We start from the raw sequence: 23,068 nt of genomic DNA on the forward strand, positions 1-23,068 counted from the left end.
AATGCCAGCAACATAACATACAAATTGCATGCAATCGAAGGACTGAGTTGGACCTGTAGAGTTAAAGCACTCATAGTCAAGATGAAGCATGAAGGAGGGACATTTGATTGAACTACCAGAGAATACTTGATGTCCAAAGAAATTCAAAAAATTATGTTTCACAGGGAAGATTGTTGTTCCCCTCGATAAGTAGAGCAGCGTCACAGGCCCTTTGTAGAAACTGCTCAGAATGACATTGGACTCCTAAAGAAAGCAAAGCCATGAAAAGAATATTCTCCCTGTCCTTTTGTCATTATTTAAAACTAACATGGTAAATTTAACTTTTCTATTTTGTTTATGATATTGCATGTCTCAGTGGGAACACATCAATAATGTAAAATTGATCACTAATTAGTAAACTCAGTCAGCAAGTTTCCAGGAAAGATACATGTGGAAATCTACAAAAATAAATTATTGACACATCAAATGCTGCTCCTTGGATGTTAGTTTAAGGATATCATAATGGAAGCTTCAATGTATAACCTAAGCTGCTGGGGGCAGGGTTCAGATCAGGTTAGAGTTAACGCCTGCTAAAAATTGAAGACTATTATTCAAACTTTTAATAACAATCACTCATCTCCTTTTGTACATTATTTCTTTCAATCACTAAATGAGCATAAAAAGACTTATGTTTGCAAGAGATTTTTCAGCATACCAGGTCTGAAAGATCATAGGTTCAAGTGCTACTCACGTGACTTCAGCACACAATCCTGGCTAGCATTTCCGTGAAATAAGGAGGCTGTTTTTTTGTATTATACATTAAATGGATACCCCCTAACATTATCAAGTGGGAGTTAATTAAAAAAAATAGGCTAGACAAAGAGTCTGATTGCTTATTTCAGTGATGTTTGTGGGAATTCACTTCTGCATTGCCTCCATTGAAACATTAAACGATATCTCTAAAGTAATCATTTGATAAACTTTTGGGACAACTTTACACATTATAAATGTAGACCATTCATGTGTCAGTCTTCTTTCATCCTTTACAAAGTAAACTACTAATAAAACACTTCCAGCTATGCTTATTGACCAAAATAATCTAACTATCAATCTCACCTTGCTTCAGGGTAGGTCCATACAGACCCATCAACAATTTATTGCTGGTTTAATTGTGTTTCCCTTTTAACACAGTGTGCATTAATCAAATCTAATACACCAGAAAGTGCAACTGTATCTACAAAATTTCATTATGTTAGTTCCGTATTGAAAGATCTTTCTTGTACTCAACTACACAGATGTGAACATGTGGCACTTTTGGTAAAAGGAAAATCCACAAAATGGATATCTTAAACCTATGTTGCGGATTGGCAGGAAAAGATTTGTGTTGGGTTGGATACCAATTTTACCGAACTGTTCAATTTTATCTTCCATTGACTCCAATAGAGCATAAACAAGGTGGGGTCTAGAAACAGGTGTCTGATCTAAAGACAGTACTACTTGCTCGGAGCATCAGATTAAATTATTTTGTTTCTTGTTCTTCTCCTTTCTCTGTTCTGACATTAAAAGGGAGATTCAAACGTGAATCAGGCTCAGGTTGTGTACAATGGCCAGTAAATGTTTATCAGTTTGACTTATGGCTTTGATAGGATGAGAGCTTCATTAAATTGGTACTGTCAATTTTTTTTCTGTTCACTCATGAATGATTATTAGCCTAACCAAGTAGTTTGCACTTCAGAGGACAGTTAGAAGTAAATGACATTTTGGTATTTTTAAGAGTCACATGTTGGCCAGACTGGATAAGGACCGCAGATTTCTTTCCCTGAAACTCATTAGTAAACCAGATAGCTATTTTTAAGAGATAACAAGGTGTAGAGCTGGACGAACACAGCAGGCCTATTTTTAAGCTGCAATTTAGTAGTTTCATTTTTACTAGTGCTGACTAGTGACAAAGTGGGGGATTTTATGACTTCTGCATGGTGTGTTTAGAGGGTGGGAGGACATTTACTTAGGCTGGATAGTAGTGAGTAAGCCCAGAAGGGAAAAAAAAAGTGAAATGAGAGAACAACCCAAAGTGGTCCAAGTCATTATGTATATTCAACAATGAAGTTCCAAGGCTTCCAATAACTTCTTTCAATTTTTTTTTTAAACCATTTCTTCCACGTTGGATGCAGCTAGTCCCTACTCTTTACCAAAACCAGCTTGTGTCTGCACACACCTGGATGTGTGGTGCGTATGGGAGTGGATAAATTGTTGAAGGCCAATTAATTGACAATTTAAATGCATGGTTTCATCACTAACGGTATTAACTCAACTGTGGCTGGGCCTAGTCACGAAGTAATGTACACAACAAATAAAGCCTACTTGTGGTCTCCCTTAGAGAGGGGAATCAAAGCTGGGGGTGGTGTTGGGGGGTGGGGGGTGGGAAGAGGGAAGAGGGAGGGAGGTGGAGATGGGAATATCATTTTTCCTTCAAATACTCAGTGCCTGATTATGAAACTTAACATGTGGGAGAGGAAGCTAGCTGCGAGACAGCACCTGTCCTTGTTGCTCATCCTCTCACCCCAGAAAATCCTTCTCACCAAGACTTCTCCCTGATCTGGATCGCTCCAATTCTCAGCATCCAAAGGCTGTCATTTTCCCACTCGAGCCACTGCCTCCCTAGTGCCGCTGATGAGTTAGCCACTGATTGGCTGTCTGATTGGCTGTCAGCTTTCTAAGGTCATTTATTCTGCAGAAAATATCCAAGAAGCACGACCAACCTTGTTAAATGATGTCTCTCTAGTTTATGAGCATCTGTTGTGATTTGTGCACCTTGTGGAATTGAAAAGTACGACAATTCTTGGACTGTCTTATCCAGGTTAATCCCATAATACCTCCGTAAAAATACAATCTAGCTTTTCCTTAAAAATGCCAGATCCATTTAATTAATTGAATTGAAATTCTTTTGGTGGGATCATTTTAGTCCAGACCTGCTGAATTACTCATTTGCTAACGTAACCACCATGTTACCACACTCCCATTATTCATCATTTGAAGACTTTTGGCAACACTAAATGACAAAAATTCCTCCATAATTTTAATTCCACTCCTGAGGTCAGCTTCTTAGGTTCCCACTTCTATGTATCTGCAAGGGTCATTTTCCTCCTTTTTGAAACACACAGGAAAGAAGTTAAAAGCATTCATCCTTGCGATCTATAATAGCATCCTGCTGATGGATTTAAGCTACACACTGACCTCATTCTGAAGGTGCAGGATTGCAGGCAGGCTTCCTCTCTGACATGCCCAGGAATTGTGACGCACTGTCAACATCCACAATGTTAGCAAATTATAGCAAACCAGAGAGATATCATTTCACAAAATTGCCAATAACACAATGCGAGGGGTATTAAGACCCATATGTATCTTTCACCTACAACTCATGTTGCAACTACCACGTCTCAAAATGGTTTTGAATTGTTTTTATTGTAAAGGGAACCTACTGGTTTTCCTCAGTTGTTGACAGGCTCTCAAACACGGGTGTGGATGACGTGCTGCTGGTGAAGGACCCACTGTCGTCTTGGTCATAGCGTCTCTCATCACGTGCTCGACGACGGCGCTCACGGGCTATCTCCTCCTCATCTTCCATGCTCCTCTGTGCAGTTAGTCTGAGGGGAAACAGCAATGTTATCAGTAACATGGCATTGTTGGCCTATGCACATTAACTGGCAAGCTAATTGGCAATTTTTTAAAAAAGCATGAATGAGGAGGAGAATCTTTCATTCTGAACTTCTTTGGTGCCAAAGCAAACACTTGTTTGCAAACATACTCCAGACCTTGTAATTGTGTTTCAAATGCATCACTACACAACATCACCATCACTGTCCACATGCAAATAGAAGCTTTGTCCATGTTTCTCTAACCTTAACAAATGGCTCTCATTCACTGTATTCTCCTCCTGGAGGCAACTATCCATCTCTTTTCATCCACAGCCCCCTGCCAAATTCCTTGCCAGTTCCCAAAATTCCTTCATTAAGTCTAATTTTGCATTCATGCCGATTGTCTGCTTTTTCTCTATTGTTTCTGTAAATTCTGTGGCATTGGTTAGCTGAATGTGTTAAATGACTAACAAGTGGTTCAGAAATAATGCCAACGGCCAGGTTCCATTTCCATTCCATCTGAAGTATATTTGGAACCTGCCTCCTGCCCCTCCGATCAAGGGTGAACAGCCATGGAAAATCACCACTGCACACAAAAATCACCATGAAAATAACTCTGCATAAAACAGCAGGCAATGAGTCAAAGACTTAGCTTTGGACTGAACACACATGAATGAATATTTATTAATTCATTCTATTATTTCTGTACAGAGAAACTGCAGCTTTCTGTTGATAATGAGTAACATCACTAGACTAGTAAATCTGAATCCCAAGATAGAGTCACAGAATCCTACAGCACAGAGACAGAATCTTTGGCCTAAACTGGTCCCATTTCCCTGCGCTTGGCACATATCCTTGTAAACCTCTCCTCTCCAGGTATTCATCCAAATGCTTTTTAAATGGTGTTAGCGTACCCATCTCAACCACTTCTGCTGGCAGCTCATTCCATATGCATTTCTCTGTCTGTGTAAAACAAGTCTCCCCTCAGATTCTCATGTATTCTTTCCCCTCTTACCTTAAACCGATGCTTTCTCGTCTTTGATTCACCCATCCTTGGGGCAAAGAGAGTGCATTCACGCTATCCATACCTCTCATTACTTTATACACTTCTATCAGATGCACCCTCAGTCTCTTGCGCTCTAGAGAAAAAATTGCTTGTCCAACTTCTCCCTACAACAGTCCCTTGAGCCCTGGCAACATCCTTGTTAATGTGTTCTGCACTCCTTCAAGTTTAACAACATTCCTATAGCAAGGTGGCCAAAAGTGAACACAATACTCCAAGTGCAGCCCACCAACATCCTGTACAACTGCAACATAACTTCCCAACTGATGAAAGCCAGTGTGCCAAAAAACCTTAACTGCCCTGTTTACCTGTGAATACACTTTCAGAGAACTGTGCATCTGAACTTCAAGGTCCCTCTGTTCCACAACACTGCGTAAGGCCCTACCATTTACTATGAAACTCCTACCTTGATGTGACTTTCCAAAATGCAACATCTATACTAAATTCCATTTGCCATTTCTTAGCCCACTTCCCCAACTGATCAAGATCCTGCTGCACGTTCTGAGAACCTTCCTCAATGTCCAAGATACTGTCTATTTCAGTGCCATCTGCAAACTTACTAATCATGCCTTGTACATTCTCATCCAAATCATTGATTGATATAGATAACAAACAGCAAATGGACCCAGCACCAACCCTAAGGCACACCACTATTCACAGGCCTCCAGCCCAACTAGCATCCTTCCACTATTACTTTCTGCTTCCTACTATCAAGCCAGTTGTGTATCCAATTTGCTAGCTCTCCCTGGATTCCATGCGATCCACCTTCCACAGCAGCCTACCACATGTTCTTAGGTCATGGGCTTAAATGTCACCAAGGCAAATGGTGAAACTGGAAATAAAAATCTGGAATATAACGAGCTGGCCCAATGGTTGTTGTAAATCAGATGGGTTTTCACAATGTCCTTTAGGGAAGGAAATTGGCCATCCTTACCTGGTGTGGCCTACACATGAATCCAGACCCACAACTTAGTGAATTCTTAAAATCCGAAAGAACTATGGCTGCTGTAAATCAGAACCAAAAATAGAAGTTGCTGGAAAAGCTCAGGTTTGGCAACATCTCAAAGAAAAATCAGTTAACATTTCAAGTTGAGTGACTGGACTCAAAATGTTAGCTTTGATTTCTCTTCAGCAGATGCTGCCAGACCTGCTGAGCTTTTCCATTAACTTGTCTTTGTTCCAGTGGTCAATTCTTAACTGCTGTTTGGGCAATCGAGGATGAAGATAAATGCTGGCTTGGCCAGTGATGCCTACATCCCATAAACATTTTTTTTTAAAAAGGTGGCTCAGGATCCGATTAGTTGATTCCCACCTCAATCCTAATTTGTACGTTTGTAATAATAAACATTTAATGTACATCCATTATAAGAAGTTCTAGGAATTTTACTTCTGAGGAATCTTTTGGGTTACTAAGTTTTAGATAGCAATTGCTTGAAGACACACCAGAATAAAATGTGCGATAGACCTTCAAATCCATGGTGACTGAAATGTTAGTGGTCCTTTTCTCATCAGAAAATATTATAATAAAGATGGAAAATGCTTGGGCATAAATACTCATGGGTTTCTTTGCTGAAAAAACAGCTGAGTGGACATTCCACATGAGTTTCCTTCATCTTGGGTTCAGTGGATCGGAAGAAACCCTACAGTAGCAATAGTTGGTTACACTGTTACTGCAATGTTTCCACCAACCTTTCACCAAAAACATACCATGGGAGATTGGAAGGAAATGCTCTGAGGTTCTAAATGAGGTACACTTTAGAAAGTGAAAGCATTCAGGATGGATTCTTCAGCAGCACTAAGGAAATTGGCTTCAATTCTTTTGACTGAATAAAATGGAGAAGCAATACATCAGCCAAGCCAACACTCTTGATTACTAACAGACATGTGCGCTTGGGAAATAATCACTGAATGCACTACAGTGCTTCGAGTAATGTACTCAGTAGATCAGAGTATGAAGGATTGACTTAATCTAAATGAGACCACCCGAGCTGAGCCACTGTAAAAGTAGCCATCAACATACTATTGCGTGTGAGATCACAGACTTTGCTGTTCAGTATTTAACTAAGGTCCTTGACTTCTCCACAATGGGTTCTCAGAATAGGACTATTACCCAAGTATTTTAAACTTGGCAAAAACAAAAGTGTTGCATTTATTTAGCATCTTCCACAGACTTAGAACACAGAGTACTTTTGGAACAAGGAAGAACCTTTGAACCGGCGTAATTTAGGAAACCCAGCACAGTGCACACAGCAAGATTTCGCAATACACAATGCAATCGTAACCAGCTAATTGGTTGCGATGGCCTGTGAGGGATAAACATTGGTCAGGATATTGATAACTCCCATGCTCTTCCATTGAAATACTGCTTTGGAATGGTTCTTGCTTTCCTGAGAAAGCAGAGACACAGCTTTCATTTAACTTTTCATCCAAATGAGGACACCACTAACAGTACTGCACTAGGGAATAACCCTAGAATTTTATAATCAAGTCCAGTAGTGGAACTTTGTCTCAAAAGTGCAGATGGTTAGAACTGTCATTTCTACATTCCCACTAAACTCTGCCTCTGAGCATCCCCAGGGGTGTGCTCTGTTTTACTTTCCAAAAGATATAGACTGACCACAGTATAATTCTACCACCTTTAGTTTTATTAACCTTCCTACTGATAAAATCTTATGAATGTTCTACTCAGAACCAGGAACTTCTGAGGAACATTTTTAAAAAAAAGATTAGAATTGAAAGAATTTTAGAATTGAAAGGATTAAGGTTAGTAAGGAGGAGGTGTTATCAATTCCAGAAGGTGTGAAGGTAGATAAATCCCCTGGGCCGGATGGGATTTTTCCAAGGATTCTCTGAGAAGCTAGGGAGGAGGTGGCAGAGCCTTTGGCCTTGATCTTCGAGTCCTCATTGTCTACAGGTTTAGTACCAGAGGACTGGAGGATTGCAAATGTTGTGCCTTTGTTCAAGAAGGGCAATAGAGATGACCCAGGTAGTTATAGACCTGTGAGCCTTATGTCTGTTGTAGGAAAAGTTTTGGAAAGGATTATAAAGATATAGGATTTATAATCATCTAGCAAGCAACAATTTGATTGGAGATAGTCAGCATGGATTTGTCAAGGGCAGGTCGTGTCTCACAAACCTCAGTTTTTTGAGAAGGTGACCAAGCGTGTGGATGAAGGTAGGGCAGTTGACGTGGTGTACGTGGATTTCAGTAAAACCTTTGATAAGGTTCCACGTGATAGGCTATTGGAGAAAATACAGAGGCACAGGACTGAGGGAGATTTAGCAGTTTGGATTAGAAACTGGCTTTCTCTAAGAAGGCAACGAGTGGTGGCTGATGGAAAGTATTCAGCCTGGAGTCAGGTCACTGGTGCTGTGCCTCAAGGATCTGTTTTGGGACCACTGTTGTTTGTCATTTTTATAAATGACTTGGACGCAGGCGGATGGGTTAGTAAGTTTGCAGATGACACTAAAGTCGGTGGAGTGGTGGACAGTGTGGAAGAATATTGCAGGGAAACTTGGATAAACTGCAGAATTGGGCTGAAAGGTGGCAAATGGAGCTCAATGCAGATAAATGTGAGGTGATTCACTTTGGGAAGAATAATAGGAAGGCAGAATACTGGGTCAATGGAAAGATTCTTGGTAGTGTGGATGTGCAGAGAGATCTTGGTGTCCATGTACATAGATCCCTGAAAGTTGCCAACCAGGTTGATAATGCTGTTAAGGCGGCTTACGGTGTGTTAGGTTTTATTGGTACAGGGATTGAGTTCCGGAGCCGTGATGCCATGCTGCAACGTACAAAACGCTAGTGCGGCCTCATTTGGAATATTGCATGCAGTTCTGGTTGCCCCATTACAGGAAGGATGTGGAAGCATTGGAAAAAAGGTACCAAGGAGATTTACCAGGATGTTGCCTGGTCTGGAGCGCAGGCCCTATGAAGAAAGGCTGAGGGACTTGGGTCTGTTCTCATTGGAGAGAAGGAGGCTAACAGAGGATTTAATACAGAGGCATACAAGATGATCAGAGGATTAGATAGGGTGGATAGTGAGCATCTTTTTCCAAGGATGATGACTTCAGTTTGTACAAGGGGGCATAGCTACAAATTGAAGGGTGATAGATTTAAGACAGTTGTCAAAGGCAGATTCTTTACTCAGTGTGGTAAGGGCGTGGAACGCCCTGCCTGCCAATGTAGTGAACTCAGTCACATTAGGGGCATTTAAACAGTCCTTGGATAAGCATATGGATAATGATGGGATAGTGTAGGGGGAGGGGCTTAGATTAGTTCACAGGTCGGCGCAACATCGAGGGCCAAAGGGCCTGTTCTGCGCTGTATTGTTCTATGTTCTATGTTCTATCACTAACCCTCTGAATCTGATGTTATTCAATAAATGTTTGTTTCAAGTTCACCATTCCCATCTACACCCAATAACTCTCAATTCCCCTGTCTAACACTAATCTGTCCATGTTATTCTTGAAAATTTGCAATGACCCCACCTCCATTATCTTATGATGCAGAGAAATTCTAATGCTGCACACTAAGTTTGTGTGACATATGGACAACACCTAAATCCATCTGCTTCTTGGAACTCTGCAGTTGTTTTCCATTTAAATAATATTCTGCTTTTTGTACTTCCTGCCAAAGTAAGCAACTTCACATTTTTCCTCATTCTAGTCCATCTCCTCGACTTTTCCCCATTCACTCATCTGTCTGCAACTTCCTTATGCCTTTTCCACACTGTTTTTCCTAGCTATCATGGTATCCTCTACCAATGTACCTACCAGGCCTTCACTACTTCATTGATAAGTCAGAAAACATTGGGGCCCTAGCACAGGCCCTTGCGAGATTCCATTTCTCATATTCCACCAAAGATCCATTTGTGCATTTCGTTTTCTGCAAGCTGGTCAATCTTTTATTAAAGCTAACAATGTTGCACCCTACTCCACAAGCTATTTTCCACAGGAAACTTTGATGCGCACACCCTACGAATGTCCCCTGGAAATCCTGCAATAACAGGTTTACAGGCTCCTCTTGCTCCACAGCACGTTATTTCTTCAAAGAACTCCAATCAATTAGTTGAACATGTTTATCCTTTGATGAAAGCATATTGACTCTTTCCAATAACCTTGAGTTTTTCCAAATGGGCAGCAAACTTTCTTACTATATTCATAGTCAAAAGAAAAATTCTAATAAGTGAGGACCCACCATTTGTGCTTTTGTTGTATTCAAATAACTCTCAAACCAATCATCAGGCCTGGCACCCTCCTTGTCTGCATGGCTTAATCCACAGCAGGGTGTAAGCTTACAACTCATTAGGGGCACGACAAGCTTTGAATGCATGTGCAAATTGCTGCATTTGCCAGAGGGGGGAAAAAAAAAGTACCAGAAAAGATTTAACATCTCAACATATTCTTACATAATGATAAACAGTTTGTGTGTGGTAGGATGTAATGACCACATGCGTACCAGACATGTCCTCAGTGTGGTCCATGAACTAAGAACAAGCTTGTGATCCTTTCTAAATGCTTTGATTTAATAATAACCAGCAGCACAGCTTTAAGCAAGATAAACAATGACTTTATTACTCTGCTATTGCCCAGAGTTTTGGAAGTAAGATGTGTTGAAATACAAAGATTTAAAGTAATGATTTTAACTAAGACGCAAGTTACGTACCAAGGTAAAAAATGAGATCTGTCTCGACTATCATTGCATGCCTGGCTCAATTTAAGGTTCTCTTTCTGAAACAAAGGTGTTGAAATTTGAAGACCGTTTCAGCAGCTGTGATGGCTTCTGTGGCTGAATAGTTTTGAGGCTGCTGCAACAGGTGGACTGAGCAGAACAGATCCTAGAAGACTCCTTCCTTTGAGTTGGCCAGTGCTGTAGAGTCATCGTTCTTGACAGCCTAGGTTGGTACAGTAGTTGTGGATGCCTCCCTCTGCACACTGGTACCTTGCAGTAACAGTATAAAGCAGCTCGTGTTACAACTGTTTCTGCCAATCTTTTACAGTCTGAACACCTGAACCAACTGCAGTATCTTTACACAGAGTCCCTTCTTTATTACAAATTGTGATGGGGAAATTAATTCGCAGTTGGCCACCATCCATGGCTCAGTGAGAAATAGTATGGTACCACTCAATATTGACCCAACAAAGGCAGGGATCTCTAAAGACTGGCTGGGTAATAGATCCTAGCCAGGTTGTTCAAAGATGCTGTAACAAGGTAGGAGGAAGAAGAAAGACTCGGTACGCCTGCTGCTGCTATTCTCCAACCATTGGCTGAGGACATGTTAACAGAAAAGCCTGAACAACCCTGGAGGAGAAGAGTGACACTGTTGATGTTCTTTCTGTTTGCTCTCATATTTCAAATATTCACTTGAGAGGGGTGCTGGATGGCTTCAGGCACTTTTAGAACTATATCCCATCAGAATTCAAGTCAGGATGAAAATAAATTTAAAAAGGAAAAGCGTACACTGAATGGTACCTCAAGCCTGTGAATGTGCACAGGCAGACTGATGCCTTTGGCACAACGTAATTGAGTTTCTACAAAACAAAAAGCAGTCAGCCACTGAACAGAAACATGTTTCAACCATTACATTGGCATGATTGTGCTCCTGTCTTTAGAAATTTTTATTTATCTATTCATATTTAATTTCTGTTTCTTTTCCTACATGCATCCTTCTTCAATATCTCTCCCTGTCTTAAATGAGGTTGGCAACTTTATGCAGGAGAAAATTTCCTTAATGCACTAAACATGAGATCTGAATCAACAGAATCTGTTTCACATTGGAAATGGTGCTTAATTGACAATTCAGTCTCTATCATGCCTGCAACTACTCAAACATTTTACATTTAGTTTCAACTATTACTTCATTTTTATCTCCTCAACTGTGAAAGTTAAGTAATACTGGACTGGATGTTCTAAGCGCCAATTCCATTGAGCAGTAAATTACTTCTCAGTGTGATTGCCAAAAGGCCACTGCAACTGACTTCCCAAGGAGTACAGAACAGACAATTAACAGCATTTCAATCCCTTAATCCAGCTTGCTAAATTTCAGCATACGTGACCGTCAGTTTAAGTGAAGCTCAGTCTTGGTTTAACGTCCTCCAAGGTTTGATGAGTTGTGTGAGAAACTGAAGGGAGAGACTTCAAGGAAAACAAATGTATTTATTTATAAAAAATTGCAAGATGATAATTTAGGAATGAGTAGGGTCCATTATAGACCATATAGGTAATGTGGGAATGGACCCAGAAAATGTGAGCAGAAATTTTCAATGGATATTTTGCCATGATTTTTATAAGGGAACAAGATGACACAGGTAATGACAAAATAGAAGAGGACTGAGAAATATCAGAAGTAATTAACAGAAAGGGAGTGCTAGCAGGTTTAGCTGCCTTAAAAGCAGATAAATCTGCAGGTGAGGCGAGTGTGACAACCCTTGACGTCGAGGCAGCATTTGACCAAGTGTGGCATCAAGGAGCCCGAGCAAACCCAGAATCAATGGGTATCAGGGAGCATACTGTCTGGTGGTTGGAGTCATCTCTGACACAAAGGAAGATGGACCTGGTTTTTGCAGGTCAGTCATCTCAGTTCCAGGATGTCACTGCAGAAGTTCCTCAGGGTAGTGTCCTCAGGCTAACCATCTTCAGCTGCTTCGTCAATTACCTTCCCTCCATCATAAAGTCTGAAGTGGGGATGTTCACCAATAATCGCACCATGTTCAGCACCATTCGTGACTCCTCAGATATTGAAGGAGTCCGTGTTCAAATGCAACAAGATCTGGACAACATCCAGACTTGGGCAGGCAAGTGGCAAGTAACATTTGCAGCACACAAGTGCCAGGCAATGACCATCACCAATAAGAGACAATCTAACCACCGTCCCTTGGCATTCAATGGAGTTACGGTCACCAAATCACACACTATCAACATCCTAGGAGGTCATCAGCTGGACTCACCACATTAACATTGTGGCTACAAGAACAGGCAGGAGCTAAGAATATAGCAGTGAGTAACTCACCTCCCGACTCCTCAAAGCATGTCCACCATCAACCTGGCATGAGTCAGGAAGAGTGATGGAAGACTCCCCACTTGACTGTTGTTGGAGTTGCACTCATCCAGGCAAGACGCTTGACACCATCCAAGACAAAGCAGCCTGTTTGATTGGCACTACATCTACAAGCATCCACTCCCTCTACCACCAATGCTCAGTACACATTGCTGCTACTATCTGCTATATGCACTGCTAAATTTCAAAGATCTTCAGATAGTACCTTCCAGACCCATGACCACTTTCATCTAGAAGGGCATGGGCAGCAGATATATGGGAACACCAGCACCTTCAAGTTACCCTCTAAGTCATTCACCATCCTGACTTGGAAATATATCACTTTTTTTATTGTTGCTGGGTCAAATCCTGGAATTCCCTTCCTAAATAGGGTTGTGGGTCAATCCACAGCAGGTTGACTGCAGTGATTCAAGAAGGCAGCTCACCACCACCCTCCAAGGGCACTGAGGGAGGCAATAAATGCTGGCCAGCCAGTGATACACATACTCCACAAATTAATTTTTTTAAAAAGCCAAACAAGATGTACCCATTATCTCCTCCCTTGCCTCCCGCAACAGAGAGGGATTGGGGACCCGGTAATAATTAGTTTTCAGATCCTATCTTGCCACAGGTGAGGTGCCAGAGGACTGGAAGTCTACTTCTATTGTCCCATTATTAAAAAGTGAGAAGGGATGGACCACAAAATAGCAGGCATGTCAGTTTAAGCTCAGTGGTGCAAAAGTTAGTAGAATTCTGAGGGACAGTATATACTTGTGATTGAAGAGACATGGTTTACTTGGGTATAGTCAGCACATAGGCAAGTTAAGGTTGAGTTGAACAAATTTAACTGGATTTTGAGGTGGTAATAAAGAGTGCTGAAAAAAGTAATGCATTTCATGTGGTCTATATAACTTTAGCAAAGCTTTGATAAACTCCCTTACGACAGGCTGGTCAACAACGTAGACCTACAGGATCCAAGGCAAAATACCATGTTGGAACCAACGTTAGCTGAGATTAGAAGGGACAGAAGTGTTTGTGTAGCTGGAAATCTGTTTCCCGTGAATGTTGTGAGGTAACAAGGTATAGAGCCGGATGAACACAGCAGGCCAAGCAGCAGAGGAGCAGGAAGGCTGACGTTTCAGGCCTAGACCATTTCCAAAGGAAGGTCTAGGCCCAAAACGTCAGCCTTCCTGCTCCTCTGATGCTGCTTGGCCTGCTGTGTTCATCCAGCTCTACACCTTGTTATCTCAGATTCTCCAGCATCTGCAGTTCCTACTATGCCAGGATATTCTGTAGCCTTTGCTGTTTGTAATGCGTATTAATGATTTTAATGTGGGGTGTATGATCAACAAGTGTGTAGATGACAAAAAAATTGACAGGATGGTAAAGAGTGAGGTGGATAGCTGTAAACTGCAGAACAATATCAATGGACTGATCAGGTGGGTACAGGAGTAGCAAATGGAATTCATTCTGAAAAAGAGAAAGTGCACTCCTACCGGACCATAGAGCTGTTCTCTCATTAGACTGGTGGGGAGTTTAAACGTAGGGTCATAATACTTTAGGCAAAAGGGTGAGGTGAGACCTTAATGTTAACCTCAGCCAATATGGAAATTGAACCCAAGCTATTGGCTTCGTTCTGCTCTGCAAATCAGCCATCCAATCTCTTAATGATACAGTAGGCATGACACTTGGTTTCATTGTGTCCATCTTGATACTCACCACCACAGAAAGATAGTATATTAGTGAAAATATCACTCTCTGATTGGTGCCTTCTCAGAGCATCAAGATCAGAAAATCATTAAGCATGTCTCAAGCATGAATGAGTTCCACCAATGAACATTCAACTTGTTCGCAGAACAATCTGCTCTGGCCAGTCAGTCAAATCAATGTTTGCTCCCAACCCCCTCCATCTGTAGCAGAATCACAAATGTCAGTATTTTTAATAACTTGCCCTCGCATGGAAGGCAGCACCACAAGTAATAGAACAGCGAGGCATGTAGTTACGTGAATATGAGGGAGAGTAAAATGACATTCCACAGGTTAGGTACAAATCAGTGCAATTGTCTAACTTATCCAACAGGATTAATTTTCAAATACAAGATTCGGCAAATTTTCCTGGCCTTCCAATGAAAGTAGTGCACACTTAAGGAAACATCGCAAATCCTGCATTATTATTCACAACTACTTACCTCCTTTGGCCTAACATTTCCTCAAATCTATCACCTTCCTTGGAAAGACATTTCAATGAAGTCAACATTGAGGCACATTATTCCCTTATGAGTCAATGTACACTAACCTTTACATAATCTGGCTGGAAATGGTCTGATTATCAGTTTTTTTTAAAAAAGATCCTAACTTAGAAAACAATAACCACTTCAGATAGGAATTAGGTCACATATGCCATGGTCAAAAGATTTGGCAACATTTGTTGATAATTTTCAAGGTACTGATTCATGCAGGAATTTCCTGACAGCTGGGGAATTCATAAAAGTCAGTAAAAAACCTAACCACTCATTGCCACAAAGCCATCTAAGAATTTTCACCTTCACAGCCAATCCTGTGCATTTACTGCATTCTGTACTTCTACAAAAAAAATCAGCTTTAGCAATGCAGCCAATTCAAAGGAAGTTATCTTGCAAGCTTACACAGAGGTGCTAACTGGCTATTTCCTTTTTGTTTACTCACTGTCAAGATCATGGATCTGCAATACTGAAAGAGGATGATGTCATTATTAGACTACCATATTTATAGCAGTATACGACTCATTGAAAGTAATATTGAGCTACCAAGTGAAATTATTATTTATGGATAGATGTGTAATTCTTTAGGGGTGAGTTTTAGCACTGAAGAAGACAGAACTTATTCAGCTAAGCTCTAACACTACCCGAAGTCTTCAAATCCAAATCAACAGAAAACATTTTAGAGTTAATGTTTCTCTTTTGAATATGCAGATACAGGCAAGGTTAAATTGATCGTATATTTCTATTTCTATCTGCCCTGATAATGAAGTAGCCAAGCAGTTTTTCTGAGAAGAAGAGTAAGGCAGCTCACTGGTCAATGTTGCTGCCTCAGTATCAAAGTCCCAGGTTCAATTCCAGCCTTGGGTGGCCATCTGTGTGGAGCATACATATCCTCCCTGCGTCTCCATGGGTCTCTGGTGGGTGCTTCAGCTTCCTCCCACAGTCCAAACATATGTAGGTTAGGTTGATTGGCCATGCTAAAGTAGCCCATAGTGTCCAGCGATGTGCAAGCTAAACGGATTAGCCATGGGTTAATGCAGGGTTTCAGGGATAGGGTGGGAGGCAGTGTCTGAGCGAGATGGTCTTTGGAGCATGGTGCAATCTCCATGGACTGAATGGCCTCTTTCTGCACTATAGGGATGCTATAAATTAAGAAATTGAATGGATTGTGTGATTGCTTTAAAAAGCATCAATTACAGACTAGATTAAAATTTAAAAAAAGGAATGCATTCAGTTTGAGCTGGTCAGTTCGACCTCTCAACAGTTGTTTCAGATTTTTCCCCTGGTGTTACTGGCAAGAGAGCATGTGGCCTGTCAATTAAGAATCTGGGCAGTCTCTCAAAATTGGAACACTAGTAATAAATCAGAAACTCCAATTCCACCAGTCCCCATTATGTACACTTGGCTGAGAATCTAGACCAAAAATACCATGAACTCAGTAGACTGTATTTTGACAAGAGACATCAATTGTTAGCTTTGCTTGATTGACATCTTTGAGTTGTTATAATAGTTTGTTCTGTGAACTCTTTTGTCAAAGTCTCGATGTTTATTCCCTCAAGATTAGATGCACAAGGTGTTTGAAGCTTTTGTTATTGATACTTCAATGGACTGTTAAAGCAGATGCTAGCATCACCCTGTAGGAGTAGCAGTTATTTTCAAAGACATTCATGAACAAGGGACACTTCTCACAATAGTTCCATCCTCAGTATTTTTGTTATACGGCTCATGTGTTATGTACATATGGATGAATGATTAGAGAAGGGCATATGGAGAGTTATATGGGAGATAGGAGGCATGAAACATTAGCTGACATAGAATGCATGAGCGACTATGGACAGTACATTGGAAGCCTGAGGCTGTGAGGAACAAGAGCTAGAGTTTTAGATCTATTTACTAAACTCTAGACTATTGAAATGGGCTTTCTAATCAGCCTGCCTTTGCACATGCCTATTTCTTCAGCTGCCTTGGAATGTGCTTCCAGGGCTGGCAGTCCTGACCATCTTGTACTCAGCTGCCCAGATAAACAAACATGGGGTCTTCATCAGGTCTCTGCAGGACTTGATCTGCTCAAAGCATTAGTGTCAGGATGACACCATCGCAGTATTGTGTGAAATCAATTGTCAGCAGTATGCTGCACTCTTCAAATCCCTCAGAAAGCAGCTTCAAAATTTCCATCTCTATAGCATCCAGATTGGGTTTCAGCAAATCTGAACAGCAGTGATTTACATTAAGTCATATCACCAAAGATGAGTGTTGTATGTCTCACCAGAAGCAGTGGTGTGTTTCAGTTCGGCCCTGTCAGTCAATTTCTTTTTCATTCGAATTAATATTATTGCCACAAGAGAGCCATTGTAAAGAGGGTGAAAGTAAAAAGTTGCAATGTTTCAACTCAATTGTATGGAACCTTGGTTAGATCACACATGGAGTACAATGTGCAGTTTTGGTTCTCTTACCCATAGAAGGATATTATTGGTATAGAGGGAGTGAAGCAAAAAGATTTAGCAGACTTGTTCTCATGATGACAAGGCTGTCCTATAAAGAGAGGACATTAGAGAAACTAGAGTTTCAAAAGTATGAGAGGCAATGTTACTGAAACCTGCAAAATACTCAAAGATAGAGTTGATGCAGGTAAGATTTCCCCTTTCTTGGAGCCTCAAACCAAGGGACACAATAAGGAGGAAGCAACTTAGGTCTGAGATGAAGGAATCTATTTTTTTTAATGCAGAGGGTTCTGAAAGTATAGCCATTGAGTGTGTTCATTATGAACAGTTTTACAAATCTGCTTCCGTCCACTGATTTTACTGTTTTTATACGCAAATTCTAAAACCATGGGACGTAAATCCTAGCACTCAATGTTTCAAACCATTTATCTTTACATTGTTCTGAAGTTATGATACTTTCAATTAATTTTCTCCGCTAGGACCGATGAATCCCCTCCAAGGTTCCAGTTACACAAAACAAGCTCCATTCTCATGAATGTTTCTGTTACACACGATGGGCAATAAACTGGACGAATGAAATCACATTGCGACCTACTGGAGTAGCAACAACTGGGCCGTTGTGATGTGCACCACATGACGCTCATCTTCAAACACTGCTTCACTAGTCAGTGCTACATCCCAGATCAAGTGGAGTTGTCAGTTCATCACTTGCCGGCAGTTGTAAGACTGTTCCCACAATATTTTTCAAAACATTATTGCCCGAGTGTGTCACAGCCAAATTTCCTTGAGTTCAATACAAATCCTCTACATGAACCTGCGATGTGTGTAATTTTTGACCTTAACATTCTGTGTCAGTGGCATAGAAACAGAATGCTGTGCCAGTCTTCATTAGCTGATACACACAATGAAGTGGAGGCTCAACATTGGAGGTTTTATGCCATCTCCTGGAAGGCATCGTAATTCTCTCATGTATTAACTGGGAGTCATTCCTTTTGGAATGGAATAGTTCCCAAGGGTCTCTGGGGTGCTTTCAGTTGGGCAGTCTGTTGGGGAAACGACATGCGCTTTTGGGAAGAAGGTGATGAAATGGAGCTCTCCTGCAGTGCAAAGTTCAGGAAACATCAATTATTTGTCTTTGAAAAATTTTCACTCATAACAGCACAAGATAATATATATTTGGGAAACACTTTCTTATAAAATGTTCCAACTTATCAACAACGAAGACTTTTCAGTTACTCTGTACCTCAATTCTTCCTGACTTGAAACTGTAAAATCTACGTGTTTTGATAGTATCCTCCTTATTTGGTTGCAGTCTGTCCCACTATCCAATAAAACTGAAGATAATTTTCTGCATACCTATGCCTGTTGAACAATGCCAATGCAGCCCACAGGGAATTGGTATTTCCCTAAACCTCCCTTCCAGGTAATCTTGGAATGTAACCAAGGGAAATTAAGAACAATATTTGATTTATTGCCACGCATGTCTCCCACCCAATGATGTTGCATCTGGAACATTCCTTGTGGACAACCTGTGTTTTATTACTTATTGGCCCAGAATGTGCTAGAGAATAACTGGTGGGCCGGACTTTCAACTTGCTGGTATGAGGGTCTGTGTATATCAAAGAGTGATTATGAATTAAATCAGCCAGAAACAGGCATTGGGCTTTCTTGAAGAAAGACCTATTGAAGTAGACAGTGTTTTCAGCCTACATATGATCCACATTCCAAACTTATAGAGTGGAGACTGCAAATTTGCAAAATTCACCGAAGGCGTCGAACCCCACCCATGCCAAGGACTGTGAAAGTCCTCCCTTCCTGCTTTTACGATAAGATATCCAGGGAAGCCATTTCCAGTCATTAGCAGCTGAAGACGAACTGTTCAAAAAAGGTTAATTGCTTTGACAAATGACATTGATTTTTTTTAAAAATGCACTTTCCAGATGAGCAAACTATACAATTAAATCTGAATTACAGGTAATTGGAGAGAAATTACATAACTGGGCAAGGCCTTTTGTGTGGGTCACATTCAAAAAGAAAATTCCTTACTTTCCCACACCCCCCACCCCACCGCCATTCAGCTGTATTTATCACTCTCCTCAACCACGTTTTCCCTTTCCTCACATTGAAATATCTAACTTGCTTTCAAGTTGCCCTAAGTGGGCCAACTGGGTTCATTCTGGGATGTAAACAACTGCGATACTGTCTCTTTTCCGGTCCGTACTTGAATCCTTTAACTTAAGGAAATGACTAATTTCCTTCATTCAACACCATCTTAGTTGTCCCCTTCAAACTCACCGTGCCATTGATCAGCTCACCATTTCAGTAAAATGGTGGCACAAATATTTTGTCAGCTTAAGCATGCAATGTTGTGGCCAACTTGAAGGAATGCCCTCCACCTTCTCCCCGCTAGTAGTGTGTCAGCATGTGGGGTCTACAAATACATCAGTATTTCCTGAGAGTTTTTGAAAGCAGTCAGCAGTCACCATTCCTTTTGGGACAAGCTGTGGACAGGATAGCTGTCAGCAGCAATGCCTGAACAGAGACTGGCCACTCTGTCACAGGCACTGATCTTGCAACTCAGGTTTTGAGGCAGTGCTAAAAACAACGGTGTGGGTTTTGAACACTGTAAAGACGAGAAGGCAGTTTCCTGCCCAATTCTCTCCTTTTAACATTCAGAGACAGGTCTATCTTCTGTGCCCAGGCTCCCTTTTCTCTCCAGTTTGTTTCTGGGTATTTATTTGACTCTTATCGACCACTGGTCTACAACTGCTTTCAGACCCCAGCTTCCTAACGTTTATGGCTCTGTGTTAACTCAGAATGACAGTGTGCCTGGACCCTGCCACCCTCTGTTCTCTGCAACATCTCTGTAGCTGTAATAGTATATTCTGCACTCTATTCTATTACCTGGATGTATTTATGTAAGGTTTGATTTGTCTGGATAGTACACCATATAATATTTTTACTCTATCTCGGTACATGCGATAATAATAAGCCAATGTCAGGATGCCTGGTCAGGCTGTTTATTGAAGGCATGGAATTTTTGTCCAAATGCCTTTGGCTCTAATGGGTGTAAACTGAAAACAGCCTCTTTGTTGCCTGAGATAATGGGAACTGCAGATGCTGGAGAATTCCAAGATAATAAAATGTGAGGCTGGATGAACACAGCAGGCCAAGCAGCATCTCAGGAGCACAAAAGCTGACGTTTCGGGCCTAGACCCTTTTGTTGCCTGTTGTTATTATTCAACAGGCAAACTTGAGTACTTCAGCCTCCTGCACTGCCACCATGATGCCACCCGAAGGTTGCAGGAACAGCAACTCATATTCCGCCTGGGAACCCTGCAGCCATATGGTATCAATGTGGACTTCACCAGTTTCAAAATCTCCCCTTCCCCCACTGCATCCCTCAACCAGCCCAGTTCATCCCCTCCCCCCACTGCACCACACAACCAGCCCAGCTCTTCCCCCCCACCCACTGCATCCCAAAACCAGTCCAACCTGTCTCTGCCTCCCTAACCGGTTCTTCCTCTCACCCATCCCTTCCTCCCACCCCAAGCCGCACCCCCAGCTACCTACTAACCTCATCCCACCTCCTTGACCTGTCCGTCTTCCCTGGACTGACCTATCCCCTCCCTACCTCCCCACCTACACCCTCTCCACCTATCTTCTTTACTCTCCATCTTCGGTCCGCCTCCCCCTCTCTCCCTATTTATTCCAGTTCCCTCCCCCCATCCCCCTCTCTGATGAAGGGTCTAGGCCCGAAACGTCAGCTTTTGTGCTCCTGAGATGCTGCTTGGCCTGCTGTGTTCATCCAGCCTCACATTTTATTACTTCAGCACATAGGTTTGAGTCAATTGTGATTCTGTCACCAGAGCTGGTTTCCTTCCATCTGCCCAACTTGAATTGTCTCCACAATAAACTCATTCTTTTTGCCTTTCTTAGAATTCATTCATTCATTCATTCATTCCTATCTCTCCTCCTCCCTTTTTCCTGGAATTCTTTTTGTCTTTCCAATTTTCTTACATCCCTACTTTCTAACCCTAAATGTTCTGCTGTCAGTATTTCTATTTCTGACTTCCTGGCTTTTCAGCAGAGCTCCACTTCTAAATGCTTAACGTATTTAATTCTTCCAAAGAAAGATGAGGTGTTTCATTTTCCCTGTTACTTCATCCCACTCTATTGCAGTTTTAACATTGAACTTAGACATCGCAGCACTTTTAAATCATGCAGACTCAAGGAAAACTTCTGGTAATTTTTTATTTAAAACGCTAGTCTTTGAAGGCACAATTTGTCTTAACACTCCAATTTGTTCATTAGAAAGTCTGAATAATACTCCATATTAAATTATGATAAGGGGAGGAGCGGTGAACACTTCCTGCTTTTTTTTTAAAAAACCTCTCATGATTAGAGAGAACAGATGTTTTTGTTTAGCCATTTTAGCACACAGCTATCACACTTCAATTAAATTTGGTTAACCACATCAAAAATGAAAGAGATAGAAAGGAAAGGCTTCGAGTGAAACAGCAGAATTTTAATCAGAGAAAGAATGAAAATGTCACAGCAAAAATTCTGAATAAAAAACCACAGGTAATGAGCATACAACAAAATTGGCATTACAAGATGGAGGACAGGAGGGATTTCTAGCAGAAACAGGAGGATTTGAAGTTTACAGCATTTTAAGACAAAAAGAGAGAAGAAAAAAAATCTTTTGGTTGTGAGTGTGAAATCTGAAAACCAACTGAAGAAGAACATTTTCTGAAGGGTCTAGGCCCGAAACATCAGCCTTCGTGCTCCTGATGCTGCTTGGCCTACTGTGTTCATCCAGCTCTATACCTTGTTATCTCAGATTCTCCAGCATCTGCGATTCCTCCTATCTGAGTCAACTGCTTAAGCTGTTTCCAGGACAGAGAGTACAAGTGAGACAGCCAGAGTGACACACACCGGGGTGGGGGGGTGCACGAAGACACGCTGAGAGCGAGAGCGAGAGCAGGAAGCTTTCTGCATTTTTATTATGTTCAGCCATGCTGCTTCATCTGCCTTTCCTGTTCGAAGCCAATAACAGAAATACATTTTGCTCATACACCAGCTCTATTGTCTTTGCTGGTAATTTCTTGACTGCAGTATGGAAGTCAGCGTAGGGAGGGAAAATAAGTGAGTGAATGGGTGTAGGTGGGGGAGAAAGACAGAGACACAGACGGCCTAAGATGGAAGGCCTTGGAAGTTGCCATGACGGTGTGGGAAGAAGTTGGAAATGGAGCAGTGGACCAGGGTGTCCTGGAGGAAATGGGCCCTATGAACTACTGACATGGAGGGGAGGGGAATGGGTGTTTAGTGGTTGCAGAAATGGTAGATATTGATCCTTTATGAAGTAGAAGGCTGTCAAAAAGGATACATTGGGATATGGAACTGTTTCAGGTATGGGCAGCGAAATGGCAGATGGAGTTTAATCTGGGTAAGTGGGAGGTGCTGCACTTTGGGAGATCAAATGTTAAGCGAAAGCATGCAGTTCCCTGAACCCTGAACAACATTGGGGTTCAAGTCCACAGCTTCCTGAAAGTGGCAACTCAAGTACATAGTGTAATAAAAGAAGGCCTAAGGCATGTTTGCCTTTACTGGTCAGGGAATTGAGTACAAGAGTCAGGATTTCATGTTGCAGCTTTATAACACTTTGTAA

General features: G+C 41.4%; 1 protein-coding gene across 3 annotated transcripts in view; it reads right to left on the bottom strand.

The window, feature by feature from the left end:
• The window catches only part of lsp1a (lymphocyte specific protein 1 a), a 314,767-nt gene that overhangs the window by 127,032 nt on the left and 164,667 nt on the right, over positions 1-23,068 (bottom strand). For all 3 annotated transcript variants that reach the window (XM_048545255.1, XM_048545253.1, XM_048545254.1), the window contains exon 2: positions 3,459-3,623. In XM_048545255.1, the coding sequence (XP_048401212.1) occupies positions 3,459-3,623 (165 nt within the window). The remainder of the gene's footprint in view (positions 1-3,458; positions 3,624-23,068) is intronic.

Source organism: Stegostoma tigrinum, chromosome 17 (assembly GCF_030684315.1).
Source record: "Stegostoma tigrinum isolate sSteTig4 chromosome 17, sSteTig4.hap1, whole genome shotgun sequence".
Classification (NCBI taxonomy): Eukaryota; Metazoa; Chordata; class Chondrichthyes; order Orectolobiformes; family Stegostomatidae; genus Stegostoma; species Stegostoma tigrinum.